Consider the following 20,484-nt stretch of genomic DNA (forward strand, 5'->3'; position numbering starts at 1 on the left):
TTTAGTAAAGCTCAGTCCCCATGTGTTGCCTGGTCTAGTCGAGAGGTGACGTCCCTGCCCATGACAGAGAGGTTGGATTAAATGATCTCTAAGGTCCCTTCCCACCTAGGCCATTCTATGATTCTATGTAAAGCTGGGGATGATCTATATTTTCTTGGACTGGGAGAAATGCTTTTCCTCTTGTCATCTTTTTGGATCCCTACAATGCCAGAGGAGATCAGTGGAAAAAATATACTGAGGAGGGATTGGGCTAGAAGTGAATAACAGAGCAATCTTCATGTAGGGACTTAACACTTGCTTAGATGTAGGCTCTTCCGGAAGCCAATAAATGTTTTCTGAGGTTTGGGGAATAACCTGCATTGTTGGGGTGTTTTTTTTCTTTTCTTAAAGAACTTAAAGGGATATGGATTTCTTTTTTTCATGCATATATTAGCTAAAGTAGGAAGCCTTTTGGCTTTGGAGCTCAGAATGGTGGAGGATTTTGAAACTAGCATGTGTGGCTTTAAACTTTGTAGTTTAAGCAAGGCAGCAGTAGACAAGAACACTTGAATTTTGGGATAGGCAATGCAAAAATATTTAGCTCTGACCTTGAGAAGTAGAAAGAAAATAAAGAATTAATTATTTAGCAGCAAAGAGGAGAAAGCCTTCTCTGATCTCAAATGATCTGGGGGTCCACCAATGCTTCTGACAGCTCTGGGAATTGTAGAACTGAGGTTTCCTCTAAAGGGTGTTGAGTTAGTGTGAGTATAATGGTGGCACTTGTACCCATGAACACTTAAAAATGTCAAACAACACAGTGCAGAATGAGGTGGTTGATCCTTCAGTGGCCAACTCTTGCTGCAAGTATCAAGTCTTTGTGACTCACTGTGGAATTCACGGTTTTCTTGGACTTCTGGCTTATACTTCAAATAGCAATTAGCTTTTGTGAGAAGGGAGGACGCAAGTAAATCAGTTTAGGAAAGCTTCTTCATGGTGTGGGAGTGTGTGTGAGAGAGGGCAACTAAAGGGTTTTTTATGCAAAAAATAGTAATATAGGTCTGGAGTTCAGCATAACTCAGTCTGACTCCTTGAGTTGTGGAGCCATTAATTTAGCTGTTGCAGTGAAGGTTACCGTTCAAGTTTTCAACTTCTCCAAAACTTTATCTAATTGTTAAAAGAAAGGAAAAATAAAAATGGTGGAAAGAGAAGAAAAAGGGTTAGAGGAGTGGCAATGCTGCAGGAAACATTCATGTAAGAAGTGAAAATCAACTCCGGTTGTTGTACAGATGTACCACAGATAAATCTCCTTACAAAGAAGGAAGTGCCAGGATAGGAATGCAATATTTCAGCGAGCTTGTCGTTCCAGGCGGGTGTAGCAGAGGCGTTTCCTTGCAGGGAAACAGCTCACCTTGGCTCACGTCTCTGGCGGCACTTGCAAAGGAAACTCTCGAGCGAGAGTGAGCTCGCAGGTCTCGTCCCCCTCAAATTCCCGTCGGGAAAATCCTCAGTTAAATAAGGGAAAAAACGGGCTCGCTGATGAAAGAGTAAGCTGATGAGGCAATAAAAACTCTTTGACTTCTGAGAGGAGCTTGAACGCAAGACCCATCTTGAACCGCCTCTCTGCAAGTGTGGTAATTCTGTGGTGCTGCAGCTACAACTTGGCTCCGCAGCTGTTTGTGCAGTGGCAGGGGCTGCTTTTGGGATCTCTCCCAAGCCTTGGGTGGCCGGAGTCCGAACGGCAGGAGAGCAAAGCAATTAGCAATGTTTGACATGAAGTTCACAACCAAGGCAACCGAGTGCCACTGGTAGTGTACGTGTCAACCAGATGGGTCTGGTGATAAAAAAACTCTTTCTGGTTTCTTGGCTTCAGACTAGTGGCAGTTTGAGCTGGAAGGAGACTAGTGCAAATGACGTTGCAAAGATTCTTGGCGAGGTGGGTATGGTTCTGAGCAACCAGGTCCTTCTTGAGCTCTGGATGCTGCAAGTGAGCTACTGAGAGCAGAAGTCAGGCAAGGTGCACAGAAGATTAGGTGAAAGCAGAAAATCTCTTGACTTCTTAGATTCGTGTTGCTCTCCTAGAAGCCAGTGTTAATTTCCAGAGAGTTAAAGCTTCCTGGGATGTGTGTAATGAGCTGTTTGGTCTCTCTCCAGCTTCTTGGTGGACAAACACACCTTCATTTCGCACTCAGCCCCCTTGATCCAAAATAATACAATTGCATGGAGAGCTGGCTGGCAGTTTAATTGTAACAGTTGTGGGTCGTGGGTGTCCAAAATAAAAAAAAAAACCACCCTCAAAATCCCCCCCTCCTCCCCTTCCTGAAAAATTTCCTTGAAAGGAACAGCTGGGTCTTTGTGAAGAGCTGAGAAAGCATCCGACTCTGACACCGTTGCCTTACGGGACCTCGCTCAGCCTAGGTTGCATAAAAGGGCTTTATAGGATTATAAAGGTTCCATGCAGCGGCAGCTCCAAGGCAGCGTTTCAGGTGGGGGCACGGGCTCTCCCTGGCTCTGCCTGTGCTTGTTTACTATCGATGCTCTGCAAAGTGCCACCTCACCCCTCCTCCTCCTGGGCTGCTGGAACGTGTGCGCGGAGCTGAGACTGCTGCGTGGGACCCCCCAGCGGAACGGGCACAAATGCAGGCTGGGTGATTAGTGGATTGAAAGCCGCAGTGTGGAGAAGGACTTGGGGGGTGTTAGTGGATGAAAAGGTGAACGTGAGCCGGCAATGTGTGCTGGCAGCCCAAAAAGCCAATGGCATCTTGGGTTTCATCACAAAGAGTGTGGCCAGCAGGTCAAGGGAGACTATTCTCCCGCTCTGCTCTTGTGAGACCCCACCTGCTGTTCTGATTCTAGCTCTGAGGACCCCAACACAAGGACATGGACCTGTTGGAGCGAGTCAAGAGAATGTCATGAAGAGGGTTCAGGGTGTTGGAGCGTCTTCCCTATGAGAACAAGCTGAGAGAGTTGGGGTTGTTTGGCTTGGAGAAGAGAAGGCTCTGGGGAGACCTCATAGTGGCCTTCCAGTGCTTAATGAGAGCTACAGGAAAGCTGGGGAGGGACTCTTCATCGGGGAGGGTAGAGGTAGAATGAGGGATGAGTTTCAAACTGAAAGACGGTAGATTTAGGTTAATATCAGGAAGAAATTCTTTCCTGTGAGGGTGGTGAGACCCTGGCACAGGTTGCCCAGAGAAGCTGTGGATGCCCCATCCCTGGCAGTGTCCAAGGCCAGGTTGGACGGGGCTTGGAGCAACCTGGGCTGGTGGGAGGTGTCCCTGCCCAGGGCCAGGGGGTTGGAACGAGATGATCTTTAAGGTCCCTTCCAAGACAAACCATTCTAGTTTCTATGATTCTTTGAAAGCCAGTGATATTAGTCTGAATGGTAAGCCAGGCAGTGCTGAGCAGGTCTCTGTTCAGCACATGTGCTCTGTGGCTTGGTTTTCACCAGTTTGGGCTCATGGGTGGGGACAGGGCAGAGCTGGATCTGGAAACAGGAGTTGGAGAAAGGTGGTGTTTCTGTCTTCTCTCTAGGACACCATGTTGACGTCCTGTCTTTGGGTTGTTTTCTTGGGAAGGGCTGAGGTGGTGTCTGTGTGCTGGCCCAGCTTTCTCAGCTCACTGTGACTGTTACCCACTTGTCAGAGACACCAGAGCTGATGAACTCCTATTTAAGCCTTTTTCACGCATTTAATGCCTCCATTTTCCAAGTTTTCCCAGGACTTTCCATCCACTAGTTCTAAGTGACTGCTGGAGACCTGTCCTCTGGCATTGTGCAGCATTGCAAACCCTGTTTTCTACCATCTCTCTACTCCTGGCTCTTGATTTTCTTTTTATTTTGGTCACTTTTGTTGGAGATGCATGCAGTTGAGCTGTGCTATCAGCAAGTTTTGCAAAGTAGATCAATGGGAAACCAAGCTTCAAAATATCTCAAAGCCAAGCATCTAGGGGGGAGGGTGAGGAAGGCGTTCAAAAATCACCAATTGCTCTGCAGAAATCCTGCCCGTAGGATTGGTTCCTGCATCCCTCCTTACTGAGATAGCCATCTGCTACATGATACTTGGAGCTTATGTTTTCTAGAACATTTAGCTGAACAGTACCTGTTCAGTTGGAAAGGTAAACTGGGGAGAGGGAGCTGTAGAAAATACTTTTATACCTCTCTCTCTGTCTTTGCCAGCTGAGAACATCTCTCGTGCCAACTGTGAAAGCTTGCAGGAGTGAACCTTCAGAGCAAAAATATTGATGAAGGCCAGGAATGAATGTCCTGGAGATCTTGTTGCAGTTCTTTACTACTGTGAAGTTCAGACCAAGCCACCTTTCTCATGAACAATCCTGCTCAGAGTTAACGAGCCACCAAGGCTTGATGATGTCCCATGTCCTTGGGGAGCAGTTGAGACTCAAGTTGAGACCCAGCTGAGACAGAGCGAAAACATAAGGATTGACAATTGTCAGTGCTTCACATGGATCTTGCTGTTTGGCCCTTGGTATGAGGGTTTTTACCACTTTTTTTGAGAATTTATTTTTTTTTTTCCCTCTTAAATTTAGACTGGGTTACACTAGTTTTCCATGTTTCCCACGAATCACTCTGACTCCATTTTGACCATTGCATTTGTTCGGGTTTTTTTCTGGAAATTCTAATACTTTTGAAGGTAACCGAAGGAGAACATTTCCCTGCCCATCCCTTTGTTCTCCTAAAACCCCAAACCCAGTCACTTTTTTTTCCCCTCCTTTAGACATCAGATATTAAATCACCTTGTCAAATCATCGGCAATGATTGGATCTGTGCTGGATGTTGCTGGCTGGGGCTCAGGTCAGGATTTTGTGCAAGGAGGTTTGGAAGTTAAAGCACCCTAGCTGCTTGCCCCTGGGGACTGTGCTCCTGGCAGGATGCAAATCACTGACTAGAGAGAAATCCTTATTGGAAAAAAAGAAATAACAAATCACTGGACAGGTGGGGTTTTTAAAGGGTTTCCAGGATTCACCTGTGCTCAGCAAAGGGTTCAAGCATGCGCTCCCCTCCTGCATCCGTCATCCCATTTCCCTTGGTGGCCTTGCAGCGATGGAGATATCTGAGCCTGCAACCCATCCCTGTGCAGGATTGCAACGTTCCAGCGTGTTTTCAGTTCTGGCTTTAAGGAATTCTGCTTTTTTTTGGCCGGAGAAATGTGTCCTTCGGGTCCTTCGCAACCCTGCATAGTGATTCCCATTGACTGCGTGGACTGGCACCTGGCCCAAAAAGGGCAGAGCCAAGGCGAGTGGGGTGCGGGCAGCCCAGCCAACAAAACCTCTCCTGAGCCCAGCAGATGTTCCTGCAGCCTCTCTGCTCCCTGGGGCTGATGCCAGCCTGGTCCTTTTCCAGCAGCTCGTCACTTGACACCGGGAACAGTACCCTGCCTTCTTTTGTTGCACATTGTACGAGTCAAGGACCTTGTGCTCGGAGAAGGCAATGGGACACGTATTTCTCCAGGTCATTTTTTAGGTTTTGAGCTTGTTCTACCTATAAAAGCTTTTGGTAGTGTTGCCTGCAAAGTGTACCTTGCTCTCAGGCTGTGGCTTGCTAGATTTTGTGTCAGGAGCTCTTCTATTGAGGGCAGGGTGGCTGTATGTACTTTCTCAGTGTGTCTCTTGGAATCTGGTGGGACAAATCATTCTCTATCCCTTCCCAAGGTGATTCTGGCTCTGCTTGATGTGCTAAAATGTTGGGGTTTATTTGTTTATGGACAGAAGAATGACTGCAGTACTCTTGTGTTCTTGCTGCTTTCCCAGGTTGGTGCAGTTGGACACCTTCAATCATTTCTTTCCTATTTCAGTTTTCAACACAGTCCCGTGGTGGAGACTGCCAAGGTCTTCTGTCCAAACAGGATCATAAATCCAAATATTCCTTCTTACCCATGTTTTGCTCCCATCACATACACCTTGCGTAGAGCTTCATCGTAAAATCCCTCCTTGCCCAGACATCAGCAGAGGGTGCCCAGCCCATGATCCCACCATGACCCCTACTCCCACCCCGGGCTGTCCTTCTCTCTCTTCACCCCTGTGCCCTTCTGTTCCCCTGCAGGCTGACGGGCAACGAACCCCTGACCATCCTCCCTCTGACCTCGGAAATGGAGGAAGCTGCCATCAAAGCCCACTACAAAGTCTGTGACCGCCTGAAGCTGGAGAAGAAGCAGCGCAGGATGTGCCGGCGGGACCCCGGCGTCGCCGAGACCTTGATGGAGGCGATCAGCATGAGCGCCTTGGAGTGCCAGTACCAGTTTCGCTTCGAGCGCTGGAACTGCACCCTCGAGGGTCGTTACCGGGCCAGCTTGCTCAAAAGAGGTGAGCGGGGTGTGGACACCTCGTCTGGGGGGTCCTGGCATCCCCTGCACCCATCGGCTTCTCTGGTGCTTTGGAGAGCCCTCACGCGGGTTGTGTCTTTCGCCAGCAGTGTGGCACCACTTTCCCAGAGCTCCAAAAAGAGCTTCTAGAAGGTAAACACCAAGCTAGGCTCAGCTCATCCAGGAAAAAAGTGCCCAGTAGTGGTTATATTGTGGTGATTTATGTGCCTGTACCAGTGAAGCGACCCCTCTGCTTCCCTTCGCTGGCCATGGTTGCTCTCCTTAGAGACGTTTGTGCGTGCGTCTACAGCCAGAACCTTCAGTTGCTCCTCACTTCTGCTGGCTGCAGCTAAAGGGGAAGGTATTGAAGTTCCTGAAGCTGTCCCTTTTCTTAAATTATTTTATTCTTTTTCCTATTTATTATGTCAACATCTGGGGAGCAGTTGAAGCAGTGCCTTGTTTGGGGAAATAAGGCAAAACAGACTGTGTGCTGTGCTCTTAGTAGGGCCAAGGAGAGATCTATTGTGTCACAGGGCACAACGTGCAAATATTCATATCTCTGTACTGCTCAACCCAGGGAAATGCTTCCTGGATGTGAGTGGTGGGGAATTCCTGTCCCCTTTTCCTGGCAGCTTGGGTGAAAACTATCAGAAGCTAAGAGAAAGTAGTGGAGGAGCAGGTGGTATTTTTATCTCCTTCCTTTCTGCTACCCCACATAGTCCAGTTCCCTGCACCATCCCAGTAAATTCCAGTTCTTATTTCTGGTCAGCAGTTAACAGGGGCAGCAGGACTATTTTACAGATAGCTTGCATGGGTCTTGAGGTCTTTAGTGACTTCCAGAAGTTCCCACACTCAGTGATGGGGCTGGACCTAGAAACCCAGTGTCCCATGTGCTCGAAGATAAGAGCAGAGCTTTGCAAAGTGCCTTCCTTCGTTAATTAGTGAGAAGGAGTAATTCAGAAGCGCCAGACCTTAACTAATGCACTGTCACTGACCGCAGTGGAAACAAGGAAAGTCCTTATGAAACCCAAGAGGTCCAGCCCAGAGCTGCAAGACATTTAAAAATATCCCCGCATGCCATACGAGTCCCTGGCTTGGTGGTGCCTTGGGAAAGCCAAGCACTTTCTCATGCTGACACCTGGAGGCCACAGCTTGTTCCTTCAGATGCCTCTGCCCCGGGCAAGGGGGATTTCAACCAGCCTGGAGTTCAGCTGCCTTAAAACACCACCGAGAGCCACCCCCACTGCTGCCCCTTGTCAAGACCCCCTGTAATAAATGATAGCTCTGAGGGTTGCAAGGCTCTGCCTGCTGTCTCATTCTTCCGTGTTTTATGTCCCTGCAACGTCTCTGCCCTCCGCTGATGCTGTAAATCCTTCGGAGGTTCTTCCTGCAGCGTAACGCTCTGCCCCGTAAATCTTTCTCCTCCTCCCTGGGAGCTGCTGGTTCCTGGTTCAGCTTTGCAGCAAGTGGTACCCCAGGGCAAAGGGGCACATGTATCACCCACCAAGGCACAGTTATTCAAATACGTCGGTGTGGGCTTACTTCCTCTCCTCCAGGACCATTGCAACTATCTGAGGAGAGGAATAAAATAAATATAAAAAAAAAGCAAGAAACTCACATTTCATTTATGCATTTATGTTCTTCCCTCTGCTTTTACATTTGGTCAATAGAACAGCCCGGCTGCTGGTTTGCCACTTGGGCTGATGCAGCCCATTTCTTAAAATAACGAGGGATTGTTCAAGGGACTCGTTATCCTCTTTGGACACTCGCAAACAATTTTGGAAATGGCTGAAACGGGATAGCCGCGGCCGGCGAGCTGTCGATGCACCGGGGGTTAGAATGCCTGCATTGATTTAAAGCTCATTATCTTGTTACAGAATATCTTGGTGCAATCAAATAGTGCGTGGCGGAGATGGCTTTAAATCTGACCGGAGCCAAATGTCACATGGACTCGCTTGGAAGCCGCCTGAGCTGCCTGCGGGCGAGATGATCCTCGTGCTGATGGGCACCGGGAATTTGCGAAACTTTTAGGGATGGAGAGTGGGAGGAGTAGAGCTGAAGCTGATTGATGGAGGGGAGGAGAACCTGGGGAAACGAGTCGTTCCTCCTGGCTTTCTGGTGCGCGTTGCGCTCGCACGGCACCGGCTTCCTGCTGGGATTTCAAAACCGCCCCGAGTTCAGCGCTTCAAACCTGGAGGCCTTCAAGCAGGTTGTTAGATCTGAGCTATCTACTGAACCGAAGCACATCCAGGCTGTTTGTTGCTGATTGCAGTGTCTCAGACTCAGGAAGAGCTTGCACGTCCTGTTTCATTGAGGACTTTCTGTTAGGACACCGATACCTCTCCGTTTTGTAGCACAAGTTGTAATGGGAGGCCAGTTCTACAATCTGGCAGCGTGAAGTCTTGGGAACATCTGTCTCTAGCAGTCGCATCCCTCTGACAGGCATGTGGTCAATCTAACCTAGGGTATAACTTCAAAAAAAAGCTGAACTAGCCTACAAAAGGTGAAAGCTGCTTAGAAGGCATTTTCTACCCAGAGTTTGGTGATCTGCATACCCGTAAATTTGTTTGTGCTTTTTTTTTCTGGTGTGAATTAAGTAAAGAATTCTCCCACCACTCCCAGTGAGGGAGTCTGCAATGCTGAAGATGCTTCTGGTGTGCCAGAGGACATGGTCTAACTTCAGGGAGCTAAAAAACAGCTTGAAACCCCCCAAATTTGGTTTCTCCACCCTGGCAACTCAGAGTGTGGAATTTAGCTTTTTCAATTTTAACCTTCCAGTGAGGGAAAGGTTCTTGCTCTTGTTTTCCAGATAAGCAGTAGAACGGTTGCCCAATTCCTTACCACAATCTGGTGTGACTCATCTCCTTCTGGAGGACCCAAATCTGGATTTTCACCAGTCTTCTGTTGAAGTTCAGCATTGTGTATCTGGGAATGTGCTGGGAAGCCAGGCTCTAGGGATGGGCCAAGGTAGCACCCCATGAGCTTGGTTGGACTACCATGAATCTCCCAAGGAACAGTTCCAAAAATGACCTGGCAGTGTCTCTGCATGTCCTTGGTTGACACACCAGCTCACAGATATATCCACTACTGTCACCATCCACTTGTGTTATTTTTGAGTGGGGGATTTCTTGAGTTGGATCCAAAGCTGTTCTGGAATTGCATTTCAAATATGTAGTCGTTTACGGCTTCCACAGCCGCAGAGCGAGGAGCTATAAATACTGGCATGTTTTCTTTTTCTTTCTGGCTTTTATCGTTTGGATTGAAATCCTGGATCTCGCTGGGCCTCAGTTTACTTACTGGGGGAGCAGATGCTGTCGCATCTTTGCAGGTGAGCATGGAGGTGCAGAGAAAAAAAAAAGTTATGTGTGATAATTTTGAGGTGCAAACTGCTTTTTGAGGTATTTGAGTGAGGTGCTGGGTGACAGACTGGTCACCGTGTTCTTCCCAGTCCTCAGGTGCCTTCTCTGATGGACTCAGGTAGGACCCAATGATTTTCTTCTGAGGGAGAGGGCAAGAACAAGGAGCAGTCATGATTTCAACCCAACCATCAGACTGGAGGTCTGTACTGGATTCCTGCTATTTGGTGCCCCCTTGCTGGCAGCATTGCTGTACCATGGTGATGGTGGCCACCAGGGCTTGTCCAGCTCTTGCTCACCTCTTTCTGTTTTCAGGCAGAGACTGTCTGCAGAGTGACAGGAGCTGGCCAGATTTTATCTGCACTCTTGAATCGTGGCTTGTGCCACCTCTATCCATCATTCCTTGCCCTCTGCTGTGTCTTCTCCACCACCAGTGATGCGCGTAGAGCTCTGCATGCTTTGACATTGCTCAGACTCTTCTCACAATGGGTTTTGCCTTGATTTCCCATTTTAGTTTTTTTTAATTCTTTCTTCAGCTGCAATTAAGGGCGCCTCCTTCTCTTTCCTGCAGGTTTTAAGGAGACAGCCTTCTTATATGCCATCTCCTCGGCGGGGCTGACGCACGCCATGGCCAAGGCGTGCAGCGCGGGGCGGATGGAACGTTGCACCTGCGACGAGGCCCCCGACCTGGAGAACCGCGAGGCTTGGCAGTGGGGTGGCTGCGGGGACAACCTGAAATACAGCAACAAGTTCGTCAAGGAGTTCCTGGGGAGAAAGCCCAACAAGGACTTGCGAGCCAGGGTGGACTTCCACAACAACCTCGTGGGCATGAAGGTGCGTTGGGGTTAGGGGTTCAAGCCATTAAGGTGCTGCGCTTGGGTGTGGAAATAGGAGTGTTGGATGCAAAATGCGTGGCGTGATCCTTTTGCTGGAGGGGTGAAGTCTTGGTTATGGGACTGGTTTTGTCACCGGGCTTTCAGTTGTACAGAGCTGTTGGAGGGAAACCAGAGAAAAAGAAATGGGACTATTGAGGTCTAGGAAGGATGAGGTGGGGACAAAGATTGCTGGCTTTCCACTGGGAATCATAGAATATGTTTGGGGTTGGAAGGGAGCTCTGGAGATCATCTAGTCCAGCCCACTTGCCAGAGCAGGATAACCCAGGGGAGGTCCCACAGGAATGAGTCCAGGCGGGTTGGAAAGTCTCCAGAGCAGGAGACTCTACACCCTCTCTGGGCAGCCTGGGCCAGGGCTCCGGCACCCGCACAGCCAAGAAGTTTCTCCTCATGTTGAGGTGGAACTTCCTCTGTTCTAGCTTAAACCCATTATTCCTTGTTCTATTGCTGGGCACCACTGAGAAGAGATTGTCCTCTTCCTCGTGACACCCACCCCCCAGATATTTCTATACATTAATAAATCCCCTCTCAGAGGGTCTGGTGTGGTTTAACCCCAGCTGACAACTAAGCACCACGTTGCCTCTCATTTACACGTGGTGGGAGAGGGAGGAGAATTGAGGAGAGGAAAAAAAAAGTAAAATGTGTGGCTTGAGGTTACAACGCTTTAATAATTGAAATAAAACATCACATTGTAATGAAGGTAGAGAGAAATAAACCTAAAGAAAGAGGAGCGATGCACAATGCAATCGCTCACCACCTGCTGACCGATGCCCGAGCAGCAATCTGCCCCTACTGGCCTTCTCCCTAGTTTAGATCCCGAGCATAGTGTCCTATGGTATGGAATATCCCTTTGGCTAGTGCAGCTCAGCTGTCCTGGCCATGGTTCCCTCCCAGCTTCTTGTGCTCCTCCTCGCTGGCAGAACAGGAGAAACTGCAAAGTCCTTGACTTGGGATAAGCATTACTTAGCAACAGCTAAAACATCGGTGTGTTATCGACGTTATTCTCTTACTAAATCCAAAACACAGCCCTCTACCAGCTCCTGGGAAGAAAATTAACTCTATCCCAGCTGGAACAGCATTTTACACTGCAAAGGGATGGAAAGACAGGTTCTTCAGGCTTACATGAGGTAGGACAAGGAGAAAGGGTTTTATGCTACGCTAACACAAGCCGAGAGATGCTTTTCAGCAGTTTCAGTAAAGCGTGGACAGTCGAGTGTCTCCATAGCCAGGTTTCTTTAAAATTGGCTGGGCAAACACCTGGCAGGGAACCAGGTTGGACACATTATTCTGACCTCAGTCCTAAAAGTCCCTTCAGCCTTGTCTTCTGGCAAAAGCCTTCCATGTCACCTAGAGTTGTTGTATTTGCAGCTGACAGTACTTAGGCATATAGTCCTTGTGTGGGGTTTTTTTTTTTAATACTTTTTTTTTTCCTATCCTTGTCCTCTCTGCTGGAGGACTTTTTGCTCTCTACCTCATGTTCTTTCCCTGAGGTTTTAACCTCCTGCCTGTGTACTTCCATGAAGGACTGATGTAAAGGACAAAGTGTCTGTGATTGCTGGGTCATCCCAGCAGGAGAGGGGAAAGAAAGGGGCTTTCTTTCCACCTTCTCCCACAATCTGCTTGGCTGTACCTAGCCTAGAATTGCCTGAACATGAAAATCCCTCAGATTGGCCAGCACAGGTGCCTAGGATCAGCGTTTCACTGCGCCAACCTCGAAGGGGGACATACTGTAAGGCTATAAATAGCCCTCGAGCCTTGTTATTGTCCGTGTGATTGGATGGAAGGTTGGGGCTGGGATGGGGGGACCTGGGTCTCCAGTTTCCCAGGCAAATGCAGCCCAGCCAGTTGTGCATTCTAGGAATCGTCACCCCAGCTCAGTTGTTCCTGTGCGTATGCATAAAATGTCATTCCTCGTGGCTGAGTTGGGGCATCCGAAAATGCCACCAGAGAGTGCTGGCCAGCCAAAGTCTCCCCCTCTCCCCGCCACCAGATGCTCCTAGACAGCGCTGAGATCAGGATTAGAAATATCCTGGATTTAGCTGGTGTCTGGCTTTGGCTGACAGCTTTTCTGCCTCTGGATTAAAAGGCTCAGTGCCTCTGAACTTCTGTTGCAGCTCTTTGGTGTGTGAAACAGGCTTTGCAGGGTGGTGAAATTTGTTTTAATCCTTGCAGTCTGTTGTTCCCAAGGGCCTGTCCCAACTCTTTGGAGTTGGTTGGGTAACAGATGGGACTGAAAATGGAGAAGGTGGTCCATGGAGTCTGTGATTTCATGCTGGAGATTGCTGTGAGAATTTCCCTCTTGTTCCAAAGGCGTATAATACAGTCTCATTAAAGCCTGCGAGGCTGTGGCTTCGGGTCCCATTGGCATGTCTTTGTATCTCCACGAAGATCTCCTGGAGCTAAAACCCCAAGGGATCTGACCTAATTTCTGGTGCTCTCCACCCCAGTAGCTGCAGTTAGGATGTCCGTAGAGCTGTGAGCCAGTCTTGTATTTAGGTTAGCTGTCCTTATTTGTCATCTTTGCTCTACACTATGGGACTTTGAGCTGAACCAACTCCAAGGATGAGCCAAAGGGAGTGGATCTCCCCTTTCTTCCTGCCCTTTTTTGTCCTTGTCCCACTGTGAATCAGTCGCCAGGAGAAGGGGAGATGTTAGGGACTCTTGCATCCACTTGGCACAGTCAGGCTCTGGTCATTGGCAGTGGTTTCCAAGCACTAGTGTAATATCTGCAGCTAAACAGCTGAGTAACAGTTGTGACGGTTGTCCAGACACTGAGAGCTCTCATGGCAATCCAAGTCAAAGACCTTTGCTGCAGGTCAGTGATCCGGAGTTCCTATTTTTGTCCACCCACGCCGTGTCTGTCGAGTTGGTATTGCTGTCTGACAGCTTTCCTTGCCTATTTGCAGCAGCGGTTGAAATGATTTCTCTGTTTGTATTCCTGGAATAATTGTACCATAGTCTGGTGGAAAGGCAAGCCAAGCAACCCACCGGCTTCACACCACCACCATGAAGCCAGGCAGAGAACAAGTGAACTGCACGTTGAGAAGGAAACTTTTGGGAGGATGGTGGTTCAAGATCAGAAGAACATACGTCTGTATGTTCAGAATGTGTGGACCTAAACCACTGGTATGATATGGTGTCATTAAGATGATGATCAGAGAAGTTTGAGTCAGAGACGAGGACCCAGGCAGGTTTTGTAATTGCTAGGTCAAAATGTGCAGCACTTGCTTCAGATTTCAAAATGTTGAAGTGGTTTGAAGCCTTCTTGCTGTGGTTGATGGATTGTCTCTGCCATGGCTTACACTTGGGTGTAGACTTAGCATCAGGCTTAATTTGCCTCCTTATCCCACTGCAAGTGTTGGTGGAAGATGAGAGTTGCTCAGCAGGCAGTACCAGGTTCCCTTACTGAATTTATTGATGATCTCCTTGATAAAGGCAGTGGGTTAAATGTGAAACTCAACATGTTTCTTCTGCTTGTTCTCGAGGTCTTTTCCAACCTGGTATTGTAGGATTCTGTTTCATGCTTCTCCAGCAAAGCTGCACATCAGCTGATTGCTGTTGTACAGACTTTCCAACCGTTGAGTAGTGGCTCTGACAGTCTGAAATCACTTTGAACTTGTGTAGTTTGCTTATTTGAACAATAGCTCATATGTATTTGATGTGAATCGAAGGCAATATAGGTGCTGTTTGGAACTGGAGCGCTCATTATACAGCTAAGATGCTCTTATGGCCCCTAATGTGTTAAAGGTCCGTGCGAGTTCCAAAATAGATGATTGTGGCCATTTCAAGCAGGAGCTGAGATGCAAACTGAATGCCTTTCCCAAGGTTGTGCAGCAAGCCAGTGATGGAGCAGGAGATTGAAGCCAGCTCTCCTGAATTCCTGCTCAGCACCCGCTGCGTCTTTCCTCTAAGCAAGCCGCAGATTTTATGTCTACTAGTGAAGCCATACGTGCATGAACTGAAACCTTTGCTGCACTACAGGCTGCTTTGGGCTGGGCTAAGAGTGGACAAAGAGACTTTCTTTTCCAGTACTTTGTTTTGCCACGGGAACTCACCGTGGTGCCAGCCTCTGTTGGTGTACTTACAGCGCACATATGGATGTGGAAGGAATACCTATTAAAGATACAGCACAAGCTTGGTGGTCTCTTACTGATTCTTCTCATGTAATAACTCCCAACCATGGCAAAACACATGAATAATTCCTTGAGACCCAGAAAAAAAACACAAAAAACACCTGTGCTTAGATTTGGCCACCAACCCTACACCCTTCTGGTCAACACGACGGTTTCTCCATGGTGTCGCACGAGCAAACAATCTGCACAATTCTGCGAGGGTGGCATTATGTCCCTCCTAGTTTTAGTGTCTCTTGGTAGACGTTTCCATTTAATTATGATTTTACTTCTGTTTTTTACAACCGTGATGGGCCGACTGGAGTTTGGCTGCCACCGAGGAGGCAGTCACTGAGCGCGTTGTGCCCACGATGGCTCACGAAGTTATATGATATGACCTCAATCGCTCATGAAAGGGCGAGCTTGTCTAGTTGTGAGGATGAGGTAATTATAACAGGACTTCTCCAGCCTTCTCTTTATTGAAAAGTAGGAGCTCTGAATAGACCACTTATTAAAAAAGCAATTTCCCTTCCTTTGCCAAATCTGCCCTCGTTCATTCAGCTATTCTTTCACAGGGGACTTGGGTGGAGAGGGTGTGTGGTGGGGGGAGCTCTGTGTGTGTGTCAAGGGGATGGGGGGCAGTGGTGGTGAGAGAGAAGTCAACTGTGTTAAAGCTCCGTCGCCAGCAATGAAGTTTCTTGGTTATATTAAATGAAGCACAGGCAGTAATGCTAAAGCTCTCTTCTTCTCTATATCCTCCCCCCCTTTCCCCCTCCTCTCCTTGTACACACAAGTGCAGTCCTCTTTTGTAACCCATTAATGAAAAGTCGGAATATTAGAGCACTCAATTAGTTCCACTGGGCTTGAGTAAGTGATGTTTTAATTAAATTTGCCCAGTTTCTCAGCAAAGTATCATTAAACATGACTTTCCAACTCCCTCTCTGGAGCGTTGCTAAGTTTCTTAATCCCAGGAGTGCTGACCTCTTCCAGAGGTATGTCTGGTCAAGCATGTCTTACAGATCCAAGGGGCACTATTAAAGGGGGCTGCTTTTACCCAAGGAAAAAAAAAAGTCATGTTCTTATTCCCTTTTTCCCTTTATTCTTCCAGAAAGAGGGACACAAGCAAACCTTTGCCTTCAGGACTCTGAAGTCTGGGGTATAACCGCAGCCTCCTTGAGAGCCAGGAGTGTTTAGTGCAAAACTTACGGGTGGATACAAATGGAGAACAAGAAAATTCCTCTTCCCCAAAGGGTGTCTCTCTAGGCAATATCTCCCTTTGAAAGTGGTTCCCTTCCTGACGCTTCCTGAGTTGCTTTTGTGAAATATCAGCCCACGCTGTGCAGACTACACACATGTTTCTGAAGTTTTGTCACCCTCGTTCCTGTCGCTCTTGTCTCATCCTGAAACATGTTACGTGTGCATCTCCGAAACAAAACGAGATGCTCTAGAGAGGAGAGTGGGAGGTGCATAGATTTTTTTTCCTTGCTTGTTTTGGAAGTCCATGCAAGGAATGGTTTTTCCCTTTAGGCGATGATGGCAGGGATCTATCTCTAGGGCTGAGCGTGCCTCCTGCGCTGGAGACGGACTCTCCGTATCAGGTAGATGTTTGCCCAGCTATCATCTGTCTGAGGAACTTCGTGAGCTATCACATAACATGTTATCAGGGCATACCAGCCTCTTCATTTTTGTATCTCCATTTTACGGAGGCGAAATTGAGACCCAGAAAGATTAAGTGACTTACTAAAGGTCACACATAGGCGTAGCGAAGCAGAGACTTGTGCTCCAGCCTCCTGTTGCAGAGACAGTGTTTACAAGCACTACCCATCCCATCTCCTACGGTTCCTACTAGCAAACATGATTCCAGTCAAACTCCAGGCTTTGTCTAATGAACAAGCTTATACTCTGATACTTCTCTTTCTCTGCATCCTCAAAAAGTGTAATAATTGCTCTTTTTGATGAGACAAATCCATATAAGCTTACTAATGCAGTTAGTAAAAAAGACATAATACAGTTGGTAAAAAGACATAATGCACCCTTTAGGGGTGATTTTGCAGCGAGAATTCTGGTACCCCAACTTTTATCATGGTGCAAATCAAACCTAGTGTGTAGCAGCCTCTCTGAGACTAGTATGTAGACTTTGTAAGTGTGGATCAGTTTGCAGGGCCACCCCTGGTATTAATTGCTCCAGGTTATGACAGGTAGGAATGCATAAGCATGCTCTCTGGATTTTCCTCTCCTTCTTTGAGGCCGAGATTGGCTCAGCCAAAGTCTTTCTAAGGTCTGGAAATCAACACGCTGGAAAAAATTTCTTGCCGTGTCCCATAAGTAATTGCAATTTGTTGTTTATGTGGAGCGTTCTTAGCATGTGAAGCGCGCTAAGAATACTCAGGGGGGGAAAAAATACTTTAAAAATTGTCAATATTAAAGTAGGGCTATGTTATTCTATTTTTGAGTGTTTGTATTTTTGATGTGTATTTCACTAAAATACAAGTGAAAAATGTTTGTATTCTTAAAGAAGGAATGGTAGTGCAAGGAGAAAGCCATTCTGAAAAACTGGTTTGAGAAGAGGCTCAAAAGAAAGGCTTTTCTTTTTTTTTTTTCTTTTTAACAAAGTAGAAAAAAAAGGGGAGGAAAAAGCAAAGAACCATGGATAGAATTTTTATAGTTCAACCAAAGGCAATGGCCAGTGTTGAGGGATAAGTCTGGTCTTCTAGTCGTTTGGGCACTGTGAAGAAATAGGGACTGTGGCTACTGTCCAACCAAAAATTAATATTTGAGCTGAGAGAATAACTAAGCCTATTTAAATTGAAGGAGGATACGTGTAGAGAGGCTGGAAGAGATTTGATTTGCAAAGAAGCATCCCAAAGCCTTTTCCTGAAGTGAGACGAGGCGAGGGCAGGCTTTCTCCTGGATGAGCTGGCTCTGAGGAGGTTCACCTGCTCCCTCCTCTCCCCCAAACCATGGCAAATGGTTGGAAGCCTCGGAGCCGCAGACCAGCCATGACGACAGCCGAGCTATAACCCAGGAATTCCCACGGCTGCGCGTCCGCTGCTGCCCAGACAAGAGTTGTCTGAAAAAAACCACCGGGCAGAGCCCCGTGACCCAGCTGGGAATGAATGGGAATCTGTCCTCAGCGTTTCAGCTAAAACACTGAGAAATTGTGTGTGGCAGCGTGGCTGAGACTGATCATTACGGGGGGGGCACTTAGTCTGAGCTTCGTAGCAAACCATTGTTGTGAGGAAGGATTACACGTCGCATAGCAATGCTCTGCTCTTTTCCCTATGACTCCTGTCAAGCCATTTGGGCGGGCGGTTCTGCAGTGCTATCTGATTTCCTCTTAGCAGCGAGCACCGATAAAGACCAGTCAGTCTTGCTCCTTCATAAGCGTTTTCCTCCTCGTGCCTTTGTCAGTATTCGGTATTCTCACAAGATCTGATGGGAGTTTGTATTCCCAAGTCGAACTAATTTGCTCAGAGACCTTCATTTTCCTCCCAAACCGCCCTTCTATTTGTAAGACCAGTTGATTGTCTGAGGAATCACAGAATCATAGAATGCCATAGGCTGGAAGGGACCTTAGAGATCATCTAGTCCAACCTCCCTGTTTTGGGCAGGGATGCCACCTCTTGGCTAGACCTGGCAACACATGGAGAGTGGGAGGACGTAATTTTGACGCATGACCCACTAGTTGTCTTTGCTCAACTTTTCACGGTACAAGCTCTCTATAACTTATTCAGTCTGGAAAAGAGAAGACTTCGGGGGGACCTAATAGCTGCCTTCCAATACCTGAAGGGAACCTACAGGAAGGCTGGGGAGGGACTTTTTACAAGAGTGTCCACTGATAGGACAAGGGGAAATGGGTTTAAGTTGAGGGAGAATAGATTTAGATTGGACCTTAGGAAGAAATTCTTCAGTACGAGGGCGGCAAGACTTTGGAATAAATTGCCCAGAGACGTTGTGACTGCCCCCTCCCTGGAGGTGTTCAAGGCCAAGTTGGATGGAGCCTTGAGTAGCCTGATCTAGTTGAGAGGTGTCCCTGCCCATGACAGGGAGGTTGGACTAGTTGATCTCAAAGGTCCCTTCCAGCCTAGGCCATTCTATGATTCTATGAATAAGGATTTAAATGCCTACTTGTGTTATTACTCCTGAGTTACTACAACTATAGTAACTGTTCTGTGCTTTGGGTTTGAGCTAATACATTCTGCTTCACACCTGTGACAAGATAGACGCATGGATGTGACCATTTGTTTGTTGAAAAACAATTATTAAAGAAGTTGTGATGCTATGTGGGTTCAGGAGAGGTTCAAGTCTATGTAGGACGGAGGCAGATCAGGCTCTGGATTGTGATGTGCCTTAAAAACAGGAGCTACCTACAGCTCTTGAAGTTATAAACTTGTGTTAAATTATAAACTTGTGTTAAATACAAGTTATTCTATGCTGGAAGTGCCTCCAGATTTCAAAGCATGATCTAGACACTTACCCATTTGTCCCAGGGTCCAGCCAGGAAAGGTTTTTCCAGCACTTCTCCAAGCAACCTGCTGACTTGGATAAGCCCTGCTCTGCTTCCTAGAGAAATGAGGTGGATTTAAGTGTCTCTGACAGGAGGCTGCAACAGGAGGGAAGGGAAGCGGTCTTTGTGGAAGCTGGGGAATGAGATGGGGAACAGAAGGGCTTTGCCAAGTTTCATCTTGGCTCGTGGGTGGTTAGGGAGCCTGTAGGCAGCAGTTCTCCATCACACATCGCCTTGAGGAGCTGCATCGTGACTGACAGCAGCAGGGGAGAGGCACTGGGGAAGATGTTTTTTTTCCCCCTAGGATTTTCACTGTAGATACCTCGTAACGTTCTTGAGCCCTTCCCAGTCCTTCAGGAAGGTTTATGGGGCAGTTGGGATGAGCTACACTTGCACAGTGGCCATGTGAAAACCCACGTGTGGATTTTGTGAACTAATGCGTTCATGAGAATGAGGACAACCGAAACTTTTTGTGCTTTGATCTACCAGTGCATGACATCTAAGCTGTCCTAGCCACTGCTTAACAAAAGGCTAGAACTAGGTCAGGAAAACAACCTGGTTGGAATTTGTTAGAGGCTTTTTTTTTCCCATCAGTATTTAAGCTCAGAGAAGGAGAGTGGGATGCATCTACCTACATATATTCCCTAGTACCTCGTGAGAGACCTTTATGCTCCTGGAGGGGCGGCTAATGATGAAGAGCAATGTTTTGCAGTACCTCAAATAATGCTAGGTGCTGATATTAGACACCTGAATTACTCCCAGAGGGTGGGATTCTGATCACAGATGTGCCTGCATGTGAGCTGGGTCTCAAGGCTCCTGTTGGTGGATGGAGATGTGGTCAGCAGAGTTGGTGGAGCCTGGAGAGTTGTTCAGCGAAGCCTGTGCAGGTGCCTGCTTTGCTGCAGGATGCCCTGCCTGCTTTGGCTCCGTTGAGTCAGATGGGAATTTAGAGATGTTTTTAAAATTTAAGCATTTAAACTCAAATATGGGCTTCGGTAAGGTCAGCCCTGGCTGGGTGGTACGATTCAGGTGCCTAAACTTACATGCTTATTCCTGACTGAGGCTCTGCTGCCATCTCCAAGCTGCCAAGCCATCAGGATCTGAATTTCCAACACGTGGTGAGCCGTATCTACTGGCCCCATGTGAATACCTTAGATATCCTGCACCTGCAATGTCAGCTTTATCCACTAAGCTCTGGAGACGTGACTCCTGAGAAGAGCAGCCCCATGTCCAGGTTGCCTTCCTGAATTTCATGACCTTGCTTTGTTCAACCAGCTCTAAATCCAACCAAGCCTGTGCAGAGGAGAGTGTCCACCAGCTGAGCCAATT

General features: G+C 47.6%; 1 protein-coding gene across 1 annotated transcript in view; it reads left to right on the forward strand.

Annotated features, from left to right (window-relative positions):
• The first annotated feature begins 5,993 nt into the window (after nucleotides 1-5,993).
• The window catches only part of WNT9A (wingless-type MMTV integration site family, member 9A), a 17,456-nt gene continuing 2,965 nt past the window's right edge, over nucleotides 5,994-20,484 (forward strand). Inside the window, exons 1-2 of the mRNA XM_009869062.1 lie at nucleotides 5,994-6,291; nucleotides 10,218-10,480. Coding sequence (XP_009867364.1) covers nucleotides 6,078-6,291; nucleotides 10,218-10,480 — 477 coding nt within the window. The 5' untranslated portion in view covers nucleotides 5,994-6,077. The remainder of the gene's footprint in view (nucleotides 6,292-10,217; nucleotides 10,481-20,484) is intronic.

Source organism: Apaloderma vittatum, unplaced genomic scaffold (genome assembly GCF_000703405.1).
Source record: "Apaloderma vittatum isolate BGI_N311 unplaced genomic scaffold, ASM70340v1 scaffold3425, whole genome shotgun sequence".
Classification (NCBI taxonomy): Eukaryota; Metazoa; Chordata; class Aves; order Trogoniformes; family Trogonidae; genus Apaloderma; species Apaloderma vittatum.